This window comes from Rattus norvegicus, chromosome 7 (genome assembly GCF_036323735.1).
Source record: "Rattus norvegicus strain BN/NHsdMcwi chromosome 7, GRCr8, whole genome shotgun sequence".
NCBI lineage: Eukaryota > Metazoa > Chordata > Mammalia > Rodentia > Muridae > Rattus > Rattus norvegicus.
Genome location: NC_086025.1, coordinates 136,697,199 through 136,714,746, shown reverse-complemented (window position 1 = coordinate 136,714,746; position 17,548 = coordinate 136,697,199). Strand labels below are relative to the sequence as shown.

At 41.1% G+C, this 17,548-nt stretch overlaps 1 protein-coding gene across 1 annotated transcript; it reads left to right on the top strand.

The window, feature by feature from the left end:
• The first annotated feature begins 3,893 nt into the window (after nt 1-3,893).
• On the top strand, nt 3,894-14,546 carry LOC102555445 (16.5 kDa submandibular gland glycoprotein-like). The gene is made up of 4 exons (XM_039080629.2): nt 3,894-4,006; nt 4,737-4,775; nt 5,561-5,689; nt 14,354-14,546. The coding sequence occupies exons 1-4, from the start codon at nt 3,949-3,951 to the stop codon at nt 14,401-14,403; spliced, it is 276 nt and encodes a 91-aa protein (XP_038936557.1). The 5' UTR covers nt 3,894-3,948; the 3' UTR covers nt 14,404-14,546.
• Nucleotides 14,547-17,548: the final 3,002 nt, after the last annotated feature.

Genomic DNA, 17,548 nt, shown 5'->3' with positions numbered 1-17,548 from the left:
CCAAGAATTACTTAGAGAGTCAACGTAGCTCTTTTAGAATGTATTCTAGCAGCTACCCAGAGAGAACTGCTTTGAGAGCTAATATAGCTCTTTTAGAACTTTTTTCTGGCTTTTTGATTTTGATTGGAAAACCCAAGAAATACTTCTAGAATTTTTCTAACAGGATTTATGACTTGGTCAGGAGATTCAAAAATTTTTTATGGCAGCTTTTCCAACTTTGGTTGGAAAACTCATGAGCTATCCAGAGAGCTTTAGGAACTTTTATAAGCAGAAAGCTAGTTATCTTAATGAGAGAGTTCCTTAGAATAACAAGAAAAACCTGTCTAGAGTAGAGCACAACACACACACACACACACACACACACACACACACACACACACTTGCTCACACAGAGGACAGAGGGAAGGGGAAGGAACGGGGAGGGGAGGGGAGGGGAGGGGGAGGGGAGGGGGAAGGGAGGGGGAGGGGAGGGGGAGGGAGATCAGTCTAAAAAGCTGTCTTGAGCAAACTACAGAGCCAAGCGCTTTCTACAGAGAGCTATCTAGAGAGCCATGTCAAGAAGAACATAGGCTGCCAAGTCTTAACCCACTATTTGACTTTGAGTCATTTGTTTTCAGAAATCCCTTCTCTCAGAACCCCTCTCAAAGCTGAGGCTAGTCCTTGGCACCTTCATAATCAAAGATCTGGAAAGATTAGGATTACAAGGGACATGCCTCAGCATAATAAAGGTGGTTGGCAGAAAGCCCATAGCCTACATTTACTTAAATAGAGAGAAACTCAAAGAAATTCTACTAAATTGTCTACTCTTTCCATACCTACTCAGTATAGTACTTGAAGTCTTAACAAGAGTGATAAGATTACTCAAGGATATCAAAACAAATTGAAAAGGAAGAAGTCAAAGTGTCTTTATTTACATATCATTTAATAACATACTTAAGTGGCTCTAAAAACTCAATCAGGAAATTTTCAGCAAAGTAGTAGGATACAAAATTACTACATAAAAATCAGCAGCCTCTCTATATAAAACCCAAAAACAACTAAGAAAAAACAAGAACAAAAAATTGGGAAACTCTGACCAATTAAGTGGAAGTCTACATAACAAAAGACACTGAAGAATGAAGTTGAAGAAGATATCTGAAGACAGGAAAAACTTCCATGCTCACAGAGCAGTTAAATTGACATAGTAAAAATGGCTACTTTACAAGAAGCAATCTACGAATTCAAAGCAATGCCCCTTCAAAATGTCAACATAATTCTTCATAGCACTTGAAAGGCCAATTTTAGGCTTCATAAGGAAACACAAAGAAACCAGAGACTAAAAATAATTCTGAACAATAAAAGATAGGGGTGTCATCATCCCTGATCTCAAATTGTCCTACAGCACTATAGTAATAAAAACAATACGATATTGACATAAAACCAGACACATGGATCAATGGAATCAAATTAGGAATAGCATTAATTCAACTTAGAAAACTAAGGAGAAAAGTGCATGGAAGTTAACACTGCAATATTTCCAATATCCACAGAGCGTAAGTATTATTGGTCTTGTGGAAAGATTTGGTTAAGTCCTGAATATAAGAGGAGGTAGGGGTTGAGAAAATGAGGTAGGAATGAGAGGGGAAGTCTATGGGCTATATTTAGGGAGACTAATGGAAGAACATACAATAAAATAGATATAGAGACACAGAGGACAGCCATGAAACCTAGATAAATAATTTAAAAACCGAAGCAAGATCATTAGGACATGTTTTCCGGGAGTCAATATTTTTAAAGGTAAAAGAAAAAGAGAAAGTTAATATTTCTTCTTTGATAGGATGGATTTCACTCATTCCTTCCCTGTGCTGTTTTAAATACTAAACTGCACTGACTGGGAAGGAGCAGCTTGGCTCTAGCTCAAACCTGTAAAACCAGAGTTTTGAGTATGCAATGCTGAAGTGAGTTCAATTGAATTGTCTTTGGTTCGAGTTTCTGTTCAGTTAAATAAAATGTCACACTTCCTTTTCCCCAAACCTTAGCACAAAATATTCCTTTAGGGAACTTTTCAGGCCTTATTTCTGTTAAATGTGAGGGGTGGTCATGCACCCCTGCTTGGGTTTCTAAACCCAAAGAAGGAATGTTAACATCACACATGCTATTTATCGTTTTGGCTGGAAATGATCATTCTACCACACTGAAAGCTGTGCCAGCATCTGCTCCTACAGTCTGCGCCTGACAGGCCAGGCCAGTTTGCATGTGGCTGTGAAGTGGCTCTGGCCTGACTGCACTGAGGTAACCAATGTGCTTCACATTTGCATCTGTGTTCCTTCCCACAGCACCAGGCTACACATTGCATTTCAGCCTCATCCCCTCATCGTGATTCTCCCTGCCTACTGTGATCCACCTCCCGTCATGTCTGCACAGCCTGTTTCATCTCTCCAGCCTGTGGTTTCTGCAGCATATGTGTGCTGCTGAGTGGAGTGGGGTGGGAAGGGAGAGAAGGGATTGGAACTGAAGCACCTCCTGGTAGTTTCCATAGACATTGCCCAAGATGCATGGTTTGTTGACATTCCTGCCTACTTCTTTGCAAAGATTCTTATTCCTTCGATCTCAATGATTATCTCTTGTACGAATAAAAGCTCTTTTCATAATCCTGTTTTCTTTCATGGATCACAATGTGGGTACAATCTGCCAGCCTGCTCAGAAATCCTGCGCTTTTTCTCACACCCCCACTGTTCTCAGCCCCTCCACGGTGCTTTCCCTTCCCACACAGCCTCCACATATGCTTTCATAACACAAAAATTCCATGGCCCTCTCTTTTCCTCTTTCCCTCCTTCTAGATCATTTCCTCCCCCAATATAAGACTCTCCCTCCTTTAATGCCATACACAAATTTCTGATTAAATTTTTTCCTTCATATATGCTACATTGACCTTTTATCCTTTTGTTATTTGTTTCTTTATTTTCCAAAGCAGTAGGTTTTCTTAGTTTGGTTTGGTTTTTGAGTTTTTGCTGTTCTTGTTTGAAGTATGTCTAGATTGAGGTATTTATGTACTTGGTTTTCTAGAATTTTCCCAATATCTATCATAGAGTCTAATTATATTTATAAGTCTGGGTGTGGTGACATAAACTTTAACCTCAACACTTAAGAGGTAGATGCAGGAGGATCAGAAGTTGAAAGCTAGCTTTGGCCATGAGAGATCCTATGTTAAAGACAAAACAAAGCAAAAAATAAAACATAAAAAACACAGAAAGAAAGAAGGAAGAGAAAAAAAAGAGAGAAGCAAAAAGAAAAGCTTAATGAATGGACTCAGTGGGTGCAGCCATTGAAAATGCTACGTTTCCCTGTCCTTTTACTCTTACATTTTGAATTTTATACAAGAATTTCTGAAATCCTGTGGCGTCATATTTGTTCTTCTCCATCAGTGTTGGGCTCCCACTCCCTGTGTGATGGGATGGCCCTTACTGAATACACGTGGGGTCACTCTGGAAAACACTGGATTCAGCAGCTCTGCCCCAATTACTCCCTAGAAGGAGACACAAAGCTGAGGATTCTGTTCGTTTCTAACTTGTACTATGTCGAAGGGAGCAATGCAGACAGTGGGAAGACCATGCTGACATCTTCAGCTGGTTGGAGTTTATGAGTATGGCAGCCCTGTGCCTCACACAAGAGAAAGCCAAAGTTCTTTACTGGACAACAGCTTGACTGGACACCTATGTTCTCAGAATCAAGGATTTGTCAAACATTTGAAGTCATGACCTTTCTAAATGGCCTCTGGCTGTGCGGTTGATTCTCATTTACTTCACTTCCCAAACTTTCCTGTCACTGACTTACCAGCTTGTGGCAGCTTCTGATTGGTGAGCTCTCCATATATAGTCCCGCGATGTGGAACCCCGGTATCGACAGTCTTCCTTGTCTCCAAGTATTGGAGCCTGACCTTCTGTGTCTGCTGCTCTTCTACTTGTCACCATGAAGTTCCTGGCACTCCTTGTGTTGCTTGGTGTTTCCACTATTCTAGTCTCTTGCCGTAAGTGAAGATTTTTACTTTAACTTAAAATGTGGACCAGAATGTGTGAAGATACTTACTCTGTGAAACATGAATTTACGGATGCCTACATGCTGCTGTTTCTTGTCCTCCTATCTAGTACCTGCTTCTATCTCCATTTTTAAACTTAAGCAGTTTTTTCTTTTTTATTAATTTATTTATTCACTTTGCATCTTGATTGCATTTTTTTATCATTTGTGTGTGTGTGTGTGTGTGTGTGTGTGTGTGTGTGTGTGTGTGTGTGCATATGCCATATGGTATCAGGGTCTCAAACATATTGTGGTGCATGTGAGGAGATTAGAGACAGGGGTCAGCTCTCCCCTTAGCTCATATCACCCAGCTTGTAAGAGAAGAGCTTTTACCTACTGAGTCACCTTGCTGGCACTCACCTCCATTTTGGCACATCATTGTAGGTAGGTAGGTAGGTCGATTCCTCTGGAGTTCCAAATTCAGTCCAGTTTTTCCTCTATTCTAAACATGTCACTGAAATGCTTTGTTAGGATCAATAAGCTACATTTGAGAAGGTGATTAAAGACCTATTCCAGGGAAGCAAAACTTACCACGTGAGATTTCAAAGGTTTTCTTTTACCTGTGCATGTGCTTCCCTCAATCTATCTACTTGGTTGTAATTATCTAAAGAATTGTTCACATTCTCTATCTCATCAAAATGTTGCTTAAGTTCTTCTGTCTTATTTTGCTTATTTTTCTTCAGAGGACGCAGGGACAGACACTGCTGACACTTCTGATACTGGTGAGCCTGAGTCTATTACTTTCCTACCATAACCATTTTCCCTCCATAGCCTCTCGGTAACCAATGTCATTTGCATATTATGAGATGGGAGAAAATTTTAGTAAAAACCACAGAAAGCTGCATTCCTGGTTATAAAATTATTTTGAATGTAAAGATATCATTCTATTCTTCCTCTAAGGATAATTAGCCTCTGATATGGACTTAGAGGAGCTCTAGGCATTTATTGTTCTTATGCAGTAGACACAGGTCATGAAGTCTGATACTGTAGCTTAACTCTTACATGTGTGTGCATGGAAGGCCTTCCACAAATTAAGGGACTGAATATATAACTCCTGTGTATAAAAGAGAGCAATTGTCACTGGAACAGACAACAAATTCCTGAAGGTGGCATGGAGTGAGGGCCTGGGACGTATTGCCAGGTGAGTTGAGGCAGCAGCAGAGGCCTGTTGTTTGCATCACTGTGCTAGTCTCAGAATGATGTTTGTTTCCCTTCGTGGAACTGGCATTGGAGGCTTTTGCCTAGAAGTTTCTCTGTGGATTTGGGTTTGGGTTTTATTTTTGTGTTCATGCCTGTCACTAAGTACTTGCTTGTGTCTTGGTTGGGTGTCATTGCCCAAGGTCATTGTAAGGTCATGAAAGATAAAGCAATAACATATATGATAGACGAAGTATTTGACAGAATTAGTGAATTCGGAATATGGAATGAATGTATAATTCTGGGTGGGACCAATATCATTCCAAAGAAGAGTCAGTATCTCACTTGGAGGTTTTCCTCCTAATTTCAGCTGATGGAACCACTGACTCTGGAACTCAGGCAGACGCTACTGATGGACAGCAAGATGCTGAGTCCTCTGATGGAACTAGTGATGCCGGCGATGGTGATGCGCCTGCTGACCAGGATCAGGAAGATTCAGGTGATGAGGACACTACTGCAGATGAGTCCTCCGATGAGGAAGAAGGGGATGATGATGGAGAGGAAGAAGAGGAATAACAGCCCAAAACCCTTTAAGAATATTTCATCTAACTTTGTTCCTTATGGGACTCATAGATTCCTTAGGTTCCCCATGGCCATAGTGAAGTGTATTTTAGGGAGGAAGGGGGAGAGGGTAAGGAGACTTTTCTTTTATTTCTCTTTTCTAAATCCATCATATTGTCTATATAAGTACCAGAAAGATCAGAAGTTGACAAGAGTGTGTTATCAATTTTAACTGCATCACGCTTGCAATATTAGGGTCCATTAGAGACAATGTACTTTCGGCAGAAATCATCGAAAGTGTAAAGTGTCTCTCCATGTAGCATGGCAACTGTGCATGGTTTTTCTTTTTCTTAAATATAAATTTTGTTCAGCTTAGAGACTATTTTAAAAATAGGAGAAGAAAATGGCTTTGTGATGAGGTCTTCCATGGATGACTGTTACAGCATACATCAGTAGATTTCTAAAAGTTTAAAATTTTATTACGGATGACGGATTATTTTTTTTTTATTAACTTGAGTATTTCTTATATACATTTCGAGTGTTATTCCCTTTCCCGGTTTCCGGGCAAACATCCCCCTCCCCCCTCCCCTTCCTTATGGGTGTTCCCCTCCCAACCCTCCCCCCATTGCCGCCCTCCCCCCATAGACTAGTTCACTGGGGGGTTCAGTCTTAGCAGGACCCAGGGCTTCCCCTTCCACTGGTGCTCTTACTAGGATATTCATTGCTACCTATGGGGTCAGAGTCCAGGGTCAGTCCATGTATAGTCTTTAGGTAGTGGCTTAGTCCCTGGAAGCTCTGGTTGGTTGGCATTGTTGTACTTTTGGGGTCTCGAGCCCCTTCAAGCTCTTCCAGTTCTTTCTCTGATTCCTTCAATAGGGGACCTATTCTCAGTTCAGTGGTTTGCTGCTGGCATTCGCCTCTGTATTTGCTGTATTCTGGCTGTGTCTCTCAGGAGCGATCTACATCCGGCTCCTGTCGGTCTGCACTTCTTTGCTTCATCCATCTTGTCTAATTGGGTGGCTGTATATGTATGGGCCACATATGGGGCAGGCTCTGAATGGGTGTTCCTTAAGTCTCTGTTTTAATCGTTGCCTCTCCCTTCCCTGCCAAGGGTATTCTTTTTCCTCATTTAAAGAAGGAGTGAAGCATTCACCTTTTGATCATCCGTCTTGAGTTTCGTTTGTTCTAGGGATCTAGGGTAATTCAAGCATTTGAGCTAATAGCCACTTATCAATGAGTGCATACCATGTATGTCTTTCTGTGATTGGGTTAGCTCACTCAGGATGATATTTTCCAGTTCCAACCATTTGCCTACGAATTTCATAAACTCGTTGTTTTTGATAGCTGAGTAATATTCCATTGTGTAGATGTACCACATTTTCTGTATCCATTCCTCTGTTGAAGGGCATCTGGGTTCTTTCCATTTTCTGGCTATTATAAATAAGGCTGCGATGAACATAGTGGAGCACGTGTCTCTTTTATATGTTGAGGCATCTTTTGGGTATATGCCCAAGAGAGGTATAGCTGGATCCTCAGGCAGTTCAATGTCCAATTTTCTGAGGAACCTCCAGACTGATTTCCAGAATGGTTGTACCAGTCTGCAATCCCACCAAAAATGGAGGAGTGTTCCTCTTTCTCCACATCCTCGCCAGCATCTGCTGTCACCTGAGTTTTTGAACTTAGCCAATCGCACTGGTGTGAGGTGAAATCTCAGGGTTGTTTTGATTTGCATTTCCCTTATGACTAAAGATGTTGAACATTTCTTTAGGTGTTTCTCAGCCATTCGGCATTCCTCAGCTGTGAATTCTTTGTTTAGCTCTGAACCCCATTTTTTAATAGGGTTATTTGTTTCCCTGCGGTCTAACTTCTTGAGTTCTTTGTATATTTTGGATATAAGGCCTCTATCTGTTGTAGGATTGGTAAAGATCTTTTCCCAATCTGTTGGTTGCCGTTTTGTCCTAACCACAGTGTCCTTTGCCTTACAGAAGCTTTGCAGTTTTATGAGATCCCATTTGTCGATTCTTGATCTTAGAGCATAAGCCATTGGTGTTTTGTTCAGGAAATTTTTTCCAGTGCCCATGTGTTCCAGATGCTTCCCTAGTTTTCCTTCTATTAGTTTGAGTGTGTCTGGTTTGATGTGGAGGTCCTTGATCCACTTGGACTTAAGCTTTGTACAGGGTGATAAGCATGGATCGATCTGCATTCTTCTACATGTTGCCCTCCAGTTGAACCAGCACCATTTGCTGAAAATGCTATCTTTTTTCCATTGGATGGTTTTGGCTCCTTTGTCAAAAATCAAGTGACCATAGGTGTGTGGGTTCATTTCTGGGTCTTCAATTCTACTCCATTGGTCTATCTGTCTGTCTCTGTACCAATACCATGCAGTTTTTATCACTATTGCTCTGTAATACTGCTTGAGTTCAGGGATAGTGATTCCCCCTGAAGTCCTTTTATTGTTGAGGATAGCTTTAGCTATCCTGGGTTTTTTGTTATTCCAGATGAATTTGCAAATTGTTCTGTCTAACTCTTTGAAGAATTGGATTGGTATTTTGATGGGGATTGCATTGAATCTGTAGATTGCTTTTGGTAAAATGGCCATTTTTACTTTATTAATCCTGCCAATCCATGAGCATGGGAGATCTTTCCATCTTCTGAGGTCTTCTTCAATTTCTTTCCTCAGTGTCTTGAAGTTCTTATTGTACAGATCTTTTACTTGCTTGGTTAAAGTCACACCGAGGTACTTTATATTATTTGGGTCTATTATGAAGGGTGTCGTTTCCCTAATTTCTTTCTCGGCTTGTTTCTCTTTTGTATAGAGGAAGGCAACTGATTTATTTGAGTTAATTTTATACCCAGCCACTTTGCTGAAGTTGTTTATCAGCTTTAGTAGTTCTCTGGTGGAACTTTTGGGATCACTTAAATATACTATCATGTCATCTGCAAATAGTGATATTTTGACCTCTTCTTTTCCGATCTGTATCCCTTTGATCTCCTTTTGTTGTCTGATTGCTCTGGCTAGAACTTCAAGAACTATATTGAATAAGTAGGGAGAGAGTGGGCAGCCTTGTCTAGTCCCTGATTTTAGTGGGATTGCTTCAAGTTTCTCTCCATTTAGTTTAATGTTAGCAACTGGTTTGCTGTATATGGCTTTTACTATGTTTAGGTATGGGCCTTGAATTCCTATTCTTTCCAGGACTTTTATCATGAAGGGGTGTTGAATTTTGTCAAATGCTTTCTCAGCATCTAATGAAATGATCATGTGGTTCTGTTCTTTCACTTTGTTTATATAATGGATCACGTTGATGGTTTTCCGTATATTAAACCATCCCTGCATGCCTGGGATGAAGCCTACTTGGTCATGGTGGATGATTGTTTTGATGTGCTCTTGAATTCGGTTTGCCAGAATTTTATTGAGTATTTTTGCGTCGATATTCATAAGGGAAATTGGTCTGAAGTTCTCTTTCTTTGTTGTGTCTTTGTGTGGTTTAGGTATGAGAGTAATTGTGGCTTCGTAGAAGGAATTCGGTAGGGCTCCATCTGTTTCAATTTTGTGGAATAGTTTGGATAATATTGGTATGAGGTCTTCTATGAAGGTTTGATAGAATTCTGCACTAAACCCGTCTGGACCTGGGCTCTTTTTGGTTGGGAGACCTTTAATGACTGCTTCTATTTCCTTAGGAGTTATGGGGTTGTTTAACTGGTTTATCTGTTCCTGATTTAACTTCGATACCTGGTATCTGTCTAGGAATTTGTCCATTTCCTGAAGATTTTCAAGTTTTGTTGAATATAGGTTTTTATAGTAAGATCTGATGATTTTTTGAATTTCCTCTGAATCTGTAGTTATGTCTCCCTTTTCATTTCTGATTTTGTTAATTTGGACGCACTCTCTGTGTCCTCTCGTTAGTCTGGCTAAGGATTTATCTATCTTGTTGATTTTCTCAAAGAACCAACTTTTGGTTCTGTTGATTCTTTCTATGGTCCTTTTTGTTTCTACTTGGTTGATTTCAGCTCTGAGTTTGATTATTTCCTGCCTTCTACTCCTCCTGGGTGTATTTGCTTCTTTTTGTTCTAGAGCTTTTAGGTGTGCTGTCAAGCTGCTGACATATGCTCTTTCCTGTTTCTTTCTGCAGGCACTCAGCGCTATGAGTTTTCCTCTTAGCACAGCTTTCATTGTGTCCCATAAGTTTGGGTATGTTGTATCTTCATTTTCATTAAATTCTAAAAAGTTTTTAATTTCTTTCTTTATTTCTTCCTTGACCAGGTTATCATTGAGTAGAGCATTGTTCAATTTCCACGTATATGTGGGCATTCTTCCCTTACTGTTATTGAAGACCAGTTTTAGGCCGTGGTGGTCCGATAGCACGCATGGGAATATTTCTATCTTTCTGTACCTGTTGAGGCCCGTTTTTTGACCAATTATATGGTCAATTTTGGAGAAAGTACCATGAGGAGCTGAGAAGAAGGTATATCCTTTTGCTTTAGGATAGAATGTTCTATAAATATCCGTTAAGTCCATTTGGCTCATGACTTCTCTTAGTCTGTCTACATCACTGTTTAATTTCTGTTTCCATGATCTGTCCATTGATGAGAGTGGGGTGTTGAAATCTCCCACTATTATTGTGTGAGGTGCAATGTGTGTTTTGAGCTTTAGTAAGGTTTCTTTTACGTATGTAGGTGCCCTTGTATTTGGGGCATAGATATTTAGGATTGAGAGTTCATCTTGGTTGACTTTTCCTTTGATGAATATGAAGTGTCCTTCCTTATCTTTTTTGATGACTTTTAGTTGGAAATTGATTTTATTTGATATTAGAATGGCTACTCCAGCTTGCTTCTTCTGACCATTTGCTTGGAAAGTTGTTTTCCAGCCTTTCACTCTGAGGTAGTGTCTGTCTTTGTCTCTGAGGTGTGTTTCCTGTAGGCAGCAGAATGCAGGGTCCTCGTTGCGTATCCAGTTTGTTAATCTATGTCTTTTTATTGGGGAGTTGAGGCCATTGATATTGAGAGATATTAAGGAATAGTGATTATTGTTTCCCTTTATATTCATATTTGGATGTGAGGTTATGTTTGTGTGCTTTCATTCTCTTTGTTTTGTTGCCAAGACGATTAGTTTCTCGCTTCTTCTAGGGTATAGCTTGCCTCCTTATGTTGGGCTTTACCATTTATTATCCTTTGTAGTGCTGGATTTGTAGAAAGATATTGTGTAAATTTGGTTTTGTCATGGAATATCTTGGTTTCTCCATCAATGTTAATTGAGAGTTTTGCTGGATACAGTAATCTGGGCTGGCATTTGTGTTATCTTAGGGTCTGTATGACATCAGTCCAGGATCTTCTGGCCTTCATAGTTTCTGGCGAGAAGTCTAGTGTGATTCTGATAGGTCTCCCTTTATATGTTACTTGACCTTTTTCCCTTACTGCTTTTAATATTCTTTCTTTATTTTGTGTGTTTGGTGTTTTGACAATTATGTGACGGGAGGTGTTTCTTTTCTGGTCCAATCTATTTGGAGTTCTGTAGGCTTCTTGTATGTCTATGGGTATCTCTTTTTTTAGGTTAGGGAAGTTTTCTTCTATGATTTTGTTGAAGATATTTACTGGTCCTTTGAGCTGGGAGTCTTCACTCTCTTCTATACCTATTATCCTTAGGTTTGATCTTCTCATTGAGTCCTGGATTTCCTGTATGTTTTGGACCAGTAGCGTTTTCCGCTTTACATTATCTTTGACAGTTGAGTCAATGATTTCTATGGAATCTTCTGCTCCTGAGATTCTCTCTTCCATCTCTTGTATTCTGTTGGTGAAGCTTCTATCTACAGCTCCTTGTCTCTTCTTTTGGTTTTCTATATCCAGGGTTGTTTCCATGTGTTCTTTCTTGATTGCTTCTATTTCCATTTTTAATTCCTTCAACTCTTTGATTGTGTTTTCCTGGAATTCTTTTAGGGATTTTTGCGATTCCTCTCTGTAGGCTTCTACTTGTTTATTAATGTTTTCCTGTGTTTCCCTAAGTGTGTTCATGTCTTTCTTGAAATCCTCCAGCATCATGATCAAATATGATTTTGAAACTAGATCTTGCTTTTCTGGTGTGTTTGGATATTCCATGTTTGTTTTGGTGGGAGAATTGGGCTCTGATGATGGCATGTAGTCTTGGTTTCTGTTGCTTGTGTTCCTGCGCTTGCCTCTCGCCATCAGATTATCTCTAGTGTTACTTTGTTCTGCTATTTCTGACAGTGGCTAGACTGTCCTATAAGCCTGTGTGTCAGGAGTGCTGTAGACCTCTTTTCCTCTCTTTCAGTCAGTTATGGGGACAGAGTGTTCTGCTTTCGGGCGTGTAGTTTTTCCTCTCTACAGGTCTTCAGCTGTTCCTGTGGGCCTGTGTCTTGAGTTCACCAAGCAGCTTTCTTGCAGCAGAAAATTTGGTCTTACCTGTGGTCCCGAGGCTCAAGTTCGCTCGTGGGGTGCTGCCCAGGGGCTCTCTGCAGCGGCAGCAACCAGGAAGACCTGTGCCGCCCCTTCCGGGAGCTTCAGTGCACCAGGGTTCCAGATGATCTTTGGCTTTTTCCTCTGGCGTCCGAGATGTGTGTTCAGGGAGCAGTCTCTTCTGGTTTGCCACGCTTGTCTGCCTCTCTGAAGGTTTAGCTCTCCCTCCCACGGGATTTGGGTGCAGAGAACTGTTTATCCGGTCTGTTTCTTTCAGGTTCCGGCGGTGTCTCAGGCAGGTGTCCTGCCACTCCTGGGCCCTCCCCCACAGGAGCCCAGAGGCCTTATACAGTTTCCTCTTGGGCCAGGGAAGTGGGCAGGGGTGAGCAGTGTTGGTGGTCTCTTCCGCTCTGCAGCCTCAGGAGTGCCCACCTGACCAGGCGGTTGGGTCTCTCTCTCACCGGGTCTGGGAGCAGAGAGCTGCTGCGGGCCGGGATCTGCGGGTGTGCGACTTCCGGTAAACACAGAACGTGCCCGGTCCTAGAGAAATTCTGCTTCCGTGTGTCCCAAGCTCACCAGGCAGCTTTCTTGCAGCAGAAAATTTGGTCTTACCTGTGGTCCCGAGGCTCAGGTTCGCTCGTGGGGTGCTGTCCAGGGGCTCTCTGCAGCGGCAGCAACCAGGAAGACCTGTGCCGCCCCTTCCGGGAGCTTCAGTGCACCAGGGTTCCAGATGGTCTTTGGCTTTTTCCTCTGGCGTCCGAGATGTGTGTGCAGGGAGCAGTCTCTTCTGGTTTCCCAGGCTTGTCTGCCTCTCTGAAGGTTTAGCTCTCCCTCCCACGGGATTTGGGTGCAGAGAACTGTTTATCCGGTCTGTTTCTTTCAGGTTCCGGCGGTGTCTCAGGCAGGTGTCCTGCCGCTCCTGGGCCCTCCCCCACGGGAGCCCAGAGGCCTTATACAGTTTCCTCTTGGGCCAGGGACGTGGGCAGGGGTGAGCAGTGTTGGTGGTCTCTTCCACTCTGCAGCCTCAGGAGTGCCCACCTGACCAGGCGGTTGGGTCTCTCTCTCACCGGGTCTGGGAGCAGAGAGCTGCTGTGGGCCGGGATCCGCGGGTCGAGGGATTATTTTTTATTTGGGGTTTTTCCTTGCCCTTCAACTTTAAAATGATACCAATTATATTATATTGTAATATATTATATTTATTATATTATGTTACATGCATAAGTCAGATATATTGTTATAAAATTCACATTTTTCATATGATTCAGATCTCAAGAAAATTAGTCCAGGTAATATATACTGAATATATATAAAATGAAAGAATGGTAGGCTTCAAATGAGCAGCTTTTCTCTGAGAGAAAGGGCGGTGATGGAGGATGGTGTTTGCCTCAGAGGACAAGGTGCTGAGGAATCTTCTCCTCTCTCATATCTGGACTGTTGTTTGTCATTTTGCTTGGTGATCTGTACTGGGCAGATGTTGAGTGAGTAAATGGCTATAATTTCTTAATCAGAGAAGCTGGATTCTTTGTGCACTAATAGAATAAAAATTAATGCTAATCATCCTCCTTTTAAACTCTGTAAAATATTCGGACTAATGACTCCATAGGAGGCTACATGTATGTAGATAGGAATAGGAAAGGAAAATTTGTTGGCTTGTTTATATTTGAGACAGTGCTTCCCCATGTAGTCCAGACTAACCTTGAATTCCTCACTTTCCTGCCACTAATTCCTGAAGGTTAGAGTTCCAGGCCTCTGCCACCACCACATCTGTGACTTTCACCTTTTTTTTTTTAAGTATAGAACAGAGTTTATTCAGGGCAGGGGGAGGGGCGAGAGAGAGAGAGAGCAAGAGAGAGAGAGAGAGAGAGCAAGAGAGAGAGAGAGAGAGAGAGAGAGAGAGAGAGAGAGAGAGAGAGAGAAGCATGTGGAAAGGGGGGAGGAAGGGAATGGGAAGAGAGGGAAGAAAGGGTGAGAGGACAGAGCCTGGAGCAAGAGCAACTTTTACCTTTGAGGGATGAAAATTTCACAGTTTTCTTTGGGTGGGTGGGTGTTTTTGTTTGTTTATTTTTGTCTTTTTCGTTTCTTGGTTTATGTTTCTTTTGGCTTCTGCTGAACATAGTAGTGTTGTTAGTCCTCCTTCAGGTTAAAACAAAAAAATGAAGACTCAATAAATCTTCTTACTTTTTCTCTCTTACAGCATTGCTTGCATTGGTTAACACACTGAAAGAAAAATTTACGTTGGGATGAGTTTGTATCTTCTACTTTTGATCTTTCTGGACCAGATTAGAACACCCTTGATTTGATTTCCTGCAATTATTTACCCTGACTATTCTCTCTCCCTCCTCTCTAACTTTTATCTTCTATGAAATAAACGATAGTCACAAGCAGCATCAAAACGCCTTTGTTTTTTATGTATGGGCTGATGAAGACTGTGTGGTAAATCCATGGAGATGCAAATTTTTCTCAGGTACTTCCTTGAGCTCTGTTTAACAATTGGACTATAGCTTTATCTGAAAGATTACTGAGTTCATTCCATGATATAAACACACAATTGAAAGTCTGAAAAAGACTTGAAATAACATCCATATCTTTAAATAGGGCATAAATATTAGGCATATCACTAGAGGCCTGAGCTTCTAATATTAATATTCTATATTTCCTATATTAATATACTAACCAAGTGGTTTAAGTGTTTAGTTTCATTCCTCTAAATTCTTTTGAATTATTGTTATTCTTATCTGAAGTGATTTAGAGATGACAGTGATGAAATAAGTTCCTGAATCTGCTACTGTCTGACATAGGCAACCAGACTTGGAAGGTCTTAGGGCTGAACTTGTCATTAAGGTAGCAAATGAATTCTGGTGTTTGACCAAACTATAATACACTAGCATCAGATGGAATCCCTCAGGGACAGTGATTAAATGAGACAAAATGTTAAGTTTCCCTCACAGTTTTGTTTTGAGCACCAAACAAGTTTAATACATGATATCAAGCATCCCTCTCTGTCTTTCAGCTAAGGAGTGAGCGCTGCTCTATGACCAATTACAAGTTTTGTTTCTTAGATTTCCTTCTTTTTAGATAAGCCTCATTAAAATTCCCAATATTGGCATTTTGTTCTCTCCCAAAGCATCAAATGTACAGAAATGTCTTGTTTCCCTGACAACTTCCCCTGTTTCCTGACTCAAGAATAAATCTCTGTTAACATGTTCACAAAGGCAGCTCCATTTCCTGAAATTTCTACTAGTGCACTACTTCCTTAATTGACTAACGCGATAAAGTCTCCTGGATTTTTCAGTTATAACTGTATTTCCAGTAGTCACCATGGCAAGTTTTGAGACAAACTGCAAAATTAGGATGGGTGTTTGATGTGACAATACCTTGGTCCCTTATTTGTTTCACTGACTTGACTGCAATCATATTCATCATTTGTCATAGGTTTGCGGGTAGTAGTCTAGGAGATTACTGAGCTCATTCCATGATATAAAAACAGAATTGAAAGTCTGTTATAGCTATCTCCCGGGAGGCTCTGCCAGAGTCTGGCAAATACAGAGGCGGATGCTAACAGCCAATCATTGGACTGAGCCCGAGGATCCCAATGGAGGAGTTAGAGAAAGGACTGAAGGAGCTGAAGGGGTTTGCAACCCCATAGGAAGGACAATAATATCAAACAACCAGATCCCTAGAGCTCCCAAGGACTAAACCACCAACCAAAGAGTACACATGAAGCAACCCATGGTTCCAGCCACATAAGTAGCAGAGGAAGACCTTGTCTGGCATCAATGGGAGGAGACACCCTTGGTCCTGTGAACGCTTGATGCCTTGGTGCAGGGGAATGCCAGGGCAGGGAGGCGGGAGGGAGTGGGTAGGTTGGTGGGAGAGCACTCTCATAGAAGCACAGGAGGGGGGTTTCCGGGAGGGAAAATCAGGAAAGAGGATGACCTTTGAAATGTAAATACATACAACATCCAATAAAAAAAGGGGGGGGGGGAAACAAGTAAGTCCAGGAAAGACAGAGAACACAGAAAAAGAAAAGGTAACAGATTTATTGTCAACAGCTCCCATCTGTATGGGTGGGACCATAAAGCAGACTTCTGGTAAACAGACTCTGGGTCGGGGGTTTTATTGGGTCTCTTAGTTCTTCCTTATCCTTCTGTTTCTGCTTTGATACCTGCCCCTAGTCCTTCTCGCTGTTCTCTTTACAGTTTCTTCTGAGAATAAGAAGCCAGCATCTTATAGACCTGCCTTCACTTTCCTTGTTTACCAATGTCCCTCTAACTTCCTACCAGTTGTCTCTGAATTAGTTTCCAGGGACACATTGTCTGCAGCTTTGAAGGCTTTGTCTTTACTTTTGACCTTCTGATCAGAATTCATCAATTAGTCAGATCCTTAGCCACCATAATGCATTCAGTTGGTTGATGCTCCTTAAGGAGAGATTTGGTTATTAAATCTATGACTGTTGGGGCTGGAGAGATGGTACTTGTTGCTCTTGCAGACAACCTGGGTTTGCTTTCCATGATCCGTACAATGATCCCCAAACGTCTGTAACTCCAGATCCAAAATCCTTTTCTGGCCTCTGCAGACACCACTTATATATGTGGGACATGTCTACATTTGCAGATAAACCTAATACATGTAAAAATAAAAATAACCCTTTAAAAAGACTGTGTTGGGTACTATAGAGCCTAGATTACAGTTTCAGTGAAATTAAAGCTGTGTAGATTTTCTCATGAGTAGGAAAATATGAAGAGTTCATAAGTCTACCTGCAAAAGTAAGACCAGGACCAGGTGACCTTACTGCTGGATTTTACCAAATCTTTAGTGAATTGGTGGTAATGCTACTTAATTATTCAAAGTTTAGTGAAAGACGATCTCTCAAAACTCATTCTAGAAAGCCAAGGTTACCCCTGTTTCCCAAACTAGACAAGGACATGACAGTAACAACGAAAAGGGAAACAGTAGTTCTTAATGCACGTCAATACAAAAGTACAGAGCAAGTGAAGTACATCAAAGAGATCATTCATGATGACACAATTGGGTTTATCCCAGGGATACCAGTTATAGTGTGTGTGTGTGTGTGTGTGTGTGTGTGTGTGTGTGTGTGTGTATTTGTGTGTGTGTATTTGTGTATATGTGTATATGTGTCTGTTGTATATATGTGTGTGTATGTGTGTGTGTATATATGTGTGTATGTGTGTATGTGTGTGTATGTGTGTGTATGTGTGTATATGTATGTGCATATGTGTATATATGTGTGTATGTGTGTATATGTGTGTGTATGTATATATGTGTTTGTGCGTGTATGTGTGTATATGTGTGTATGTATATGTATGTGCGTATATGTGTGCATGTGTATATATGTGTGTGTGTATATGTGTGTATATGTGTATATGTG